The sequence below is a fragment of the Primulina eburnea genome, chromosome 9 (assembly GCF_022965805.1).
Source record: "Primulina eburnea isolate SZY01 chromosome 9, ASM2296580v1, whole genome shotgun sequence".
NCBI classification, from domain to species: Eukaryota; Viridiplantae; Streptophyta; class Magnoliopsida; order Lamiales; family Gesneriaceae; genus Primulina; species Primulina eburnea.
This window is the reverse complement of record NC_133109.1, coordinates 22,480,073-22,483,593: the sequence shown is the minus strand read 5'-3', so window position 1 is coordinate 22,483,593 and position 3,521 is coordinate 22,480,073. Positions and strand designations below refer to the sequence as shown.

The 3,521-nt window shown below is 44.2% G+C and overlaps 1 protein-coding gene across 1 annotated transcript; it reads right to left on the bottom strand.

The window, feature by feature from the left end:
* Positions 1–1,479: 1,479 nt before the first annotated feature.
* LOC140840807 (uncharacterized) lies at positions 1,480–2,088 on the bottom strand. The gene has a single exon (XM_073207972.1). The coding sequence runs from the start codon at positions 2,086–2,088 to the stop codon at positions 1,480–1,482; it is 609 nt and encodes a 202-aa protein (XP_073064073.1).
* Between the last annotated feature and the right edge of the window lie 1,433 nt (positions 2,089–3,521).

The following is a 3,521-nucleotide window of genomic DNA, read 5'->3' as shown; positions in this document are numbered from 1 at the left end:
CATGATTAATTACGAAGTCGTAGGCGCAAATGTCCCAGTTTTCGGATTTAATTGCATAGTTTGGTCAAGTAAAAGCTATTGCATATTTTTCATGGCATATGTAGGTTGCAGCGAGCCTGTGAGCAATCCAATCCATTCAGTAAAATTATTGCAGGATATTTAATTATGATAATTAATTATATTACGTGCAAAAATATTCATTTTTGAGATTTATGCGATATTGCTTGTGGTCACTTTACTATCATGATTAAACTCGGTCGCCAGTTACCGGTCATGGGAGCATTACTAAATCCGGTCGCCAGTTACCGGTCCGGTTGCCAGTTACCGGTCAGTTCAGTTGTTTCACCCAGTATACTGTGGCAGTAGTCTGATCAGACGTACATTATTAAATTCGGTCGCCGGTTACTGGTCCGGTCGCCGGTTACCGGTCAGCTCAGTTCAGCTCAGTTCAGTTCAGGGACCACTTGCGTAGACCATAATCTCACCAGAAAAATTATTACATGCTATTTCAGTACAGGGCTCCAAGGAGCAAACATTTTCACTATGATTTTCAGTTCAGTGATGCACGTATTATAATTAATCATGACACGATATTTTTACGATATGCCTCATGACATGAAATTCTCACTTGCATGCAAGCTTATTATTTATTTATTTGTTATTTACGATATATGCATGTTGAGTCTTTAGACTCACTAGACTTGATTGTTGTAGGTACTGATGATGTCGGGATCGAGGGCGGGGACCAGTGAGCCAGCTCGAGTCGGCAGTAGTAGGACCCGAGTACCTCAGTTCAGCATTTATTATTATTTGACTGCTCAAACCTTTTTATCGTTGGATAAACTTTTTACTGTTATTTAGAAAATGTTAATTTCTTCCGCTGCCACTTTGAACATCAAACTTTATTTATCAGTTCAGTTATGAATGAGGCAATTTTAATTATTTAAAAGAAAAATTTTAATTTCTCCGCAAATTTTCAAACACGAATTTTCGGACCGTTATAGGAGCCACCTCTTGAACCTGTAGGAGCCACCTCATGATTCTCGGCACTAGTGGATCGATTGGTCAGGCCGTGATGAGGACGTCGCGTTCTGAAGGAGAGGTGATTGTGATACCTTTGTCCCACATCTGAAAAATTAAAGATTTAAAATGAGTTTATAATGGGCTACAATGGGCTTCTATATCAACTTGGGATAATAATTTTCGTAAAGCGAGGACGAATACGAAGTAGTTGCTATAGGGCCCATTGTGCAGTCACGCAGGCGCGGGCTCGGGGCATGACACAACTCCTGTTGGGACCAGGCAAAAACATTAAGATTAGTTTTTAAACATTTTATCAAACTAAACCAGGTGGATAAGTCGAGGTCTCGGGCCACCCGGATTTCCTTGCCTGATCCAATCTCTACCACCTCCTGCTCTTCTTCCGCCACAAATTGTACTTCACCCTCTCTAACATCCTCCCACCTCCCTCATCAGTTCTCACCGCCTTCCCCTCCCTCCTAGCCTTTTCTTATCCACCCAGACTACTTCCACATAACACTTTCGGGAAAAAGGTTTATCTCCCCGGACTTCACCCACTCGGCTCCCCACGGGAAACTTAATCTTTTGGTGGTAGGTGGATGCTAGAGCCCTAAGCTCATTCATGGCAGGCCGACACAGTATTATGTTATACAATGATGGGGCATCCACCACAATGAAAGTTTTCATCACGGTTTTCTTAAGCTCTCGGGATCCTAGAGTCAAAGGCAAGACAATCTCCCCTTCAGGATAAACCACATATCCCGCAAAGCCAAAAAGTGCAGTCTCCAACTGATATCCCTGCAGATTCATTTGTACCAGTGCGTCCTTAAAAATGACGTTGACAGAACTGCCCGAATCAACAAAAACTCTTTGAATATCATAGTTGGCCACCCAGGCTTGGATCACCAGGGCATCATTGTGAGGCAAATTCACACCCTTTAAATCCTCGGAGCCAAAACTGATGATCGCTTCACCCCTCCTTACTCCCTTCACCTCCATACACTCTTTCCTACTCCTCGCCTTTCTTTCTCGATTAGAATCTCCGTCAGTAGAGCCTCCAGATATCATCTTGATTATCCCCATGACAGGGGGTGAGGTCTTTTCTCCTCAGGTTCCGGATCTCTTCTTCTACTCGGATCACCTCTTGGGGAATTTCTTAAATCTCCCCCGGCATTGAGTCCTGGATGCCGAGCTATCCCAGGTGGCAATCTCGGTTTTTTTATTGGATTGATTATGCCCCTGAATAGAAGGTAGGACATAATCTTTTTTCAGTGTCTTGCAACCTTCAGTGTTGTGATAACACACCTTGTGGAGGCCACAGATCCCCTCTTCTCAGGTAGGGCAAGCTGATGATCCGGAGGCAAATCCCTGCTGCACTCTTGGAACTCCCTGTCCTAGATAATCCTCAAGGGCATATGTTGAGAAAAATGCCCCAGGTTATTCTTCCTCTGTCATTTCTTCTCAGGCTTAGATACCCGGTCTCATCTCCCTATTCTTACTTCCTCTCTCTTATGCTTTTGTGCTTCCTCAATGTTAATATGCTTCTCTGCCTGGGACAACAAATCCTCAAAGTTCCCAAGCACCTTCTTTGTTATTGAACGAAAAAAAAATCACCCTCCCTCAACCCTTGGGTGAACGCAGTTATCTTGGTCTCAGTGGCACAGGCAGGGACATCCAGAGCAACTCTGTTAAACCTTCTGATAAAAGCCCTTAGGCTCTCTTCTGGGCTCTAATTAACTTCAAAAAGACTAAATGCAGTTTTTTTGTAATTTTTTACTGCTACTGACATGGTGTAAAACACCTTCTGGAAGTCCTCGAAATAATGAATACTCTGAGGGGCCAATCCTTCAAACCACCTCTGAGAAGAATATACCAGAGTTGTCAAAAATATCTTGCACTTAATTCGATCAGTATAACAATGTCGCATGGCCATATTCTCGAACCTGGCCAGATATTCCTCGGGGTCTGCATTGCCATCATAATCCTTGACTTTGGCAGATTTAAATTTCCTGGGAAGAGGTTCCCGGACAATAACTCCAGCAAACGGGCATCCTTGATAATTGCCCGAGAATGACCCTGGTTTTCCAACTGTCCTTCCAAGGCCTTCATCTTCTTCCTCAACTCCTGTAACTCCTCCACCACAACCGGGGACTTAGATCCAGCACTCGATTCTCTCTCCTCCATTCTTGCTTCTTCCCCCATACCTCCTGATCTCTCTCATGCTCTCCTCTCAACTGTGTAGCATGGTGAGAAGGCTCCCTCCGGGCCATAGCCTTTTCCACTGCCTCAGACACAATCCAAGCCAAATCCTCAAGAGATAATGTAATGACAGGGAGAGGTCCTATGGGAGGGACATCCCTTTGCCCCGAAGTAAGTGCACCATCTCCAGGAGCTCGGGAAGTGTCCTGATTAGTCCTTCTATTAAGAGTCATATCAACGTCCTAGACTCAATTTCCCACAGATGGTGCCAATGATGATATCCGGATGAATCGGGCATGAAA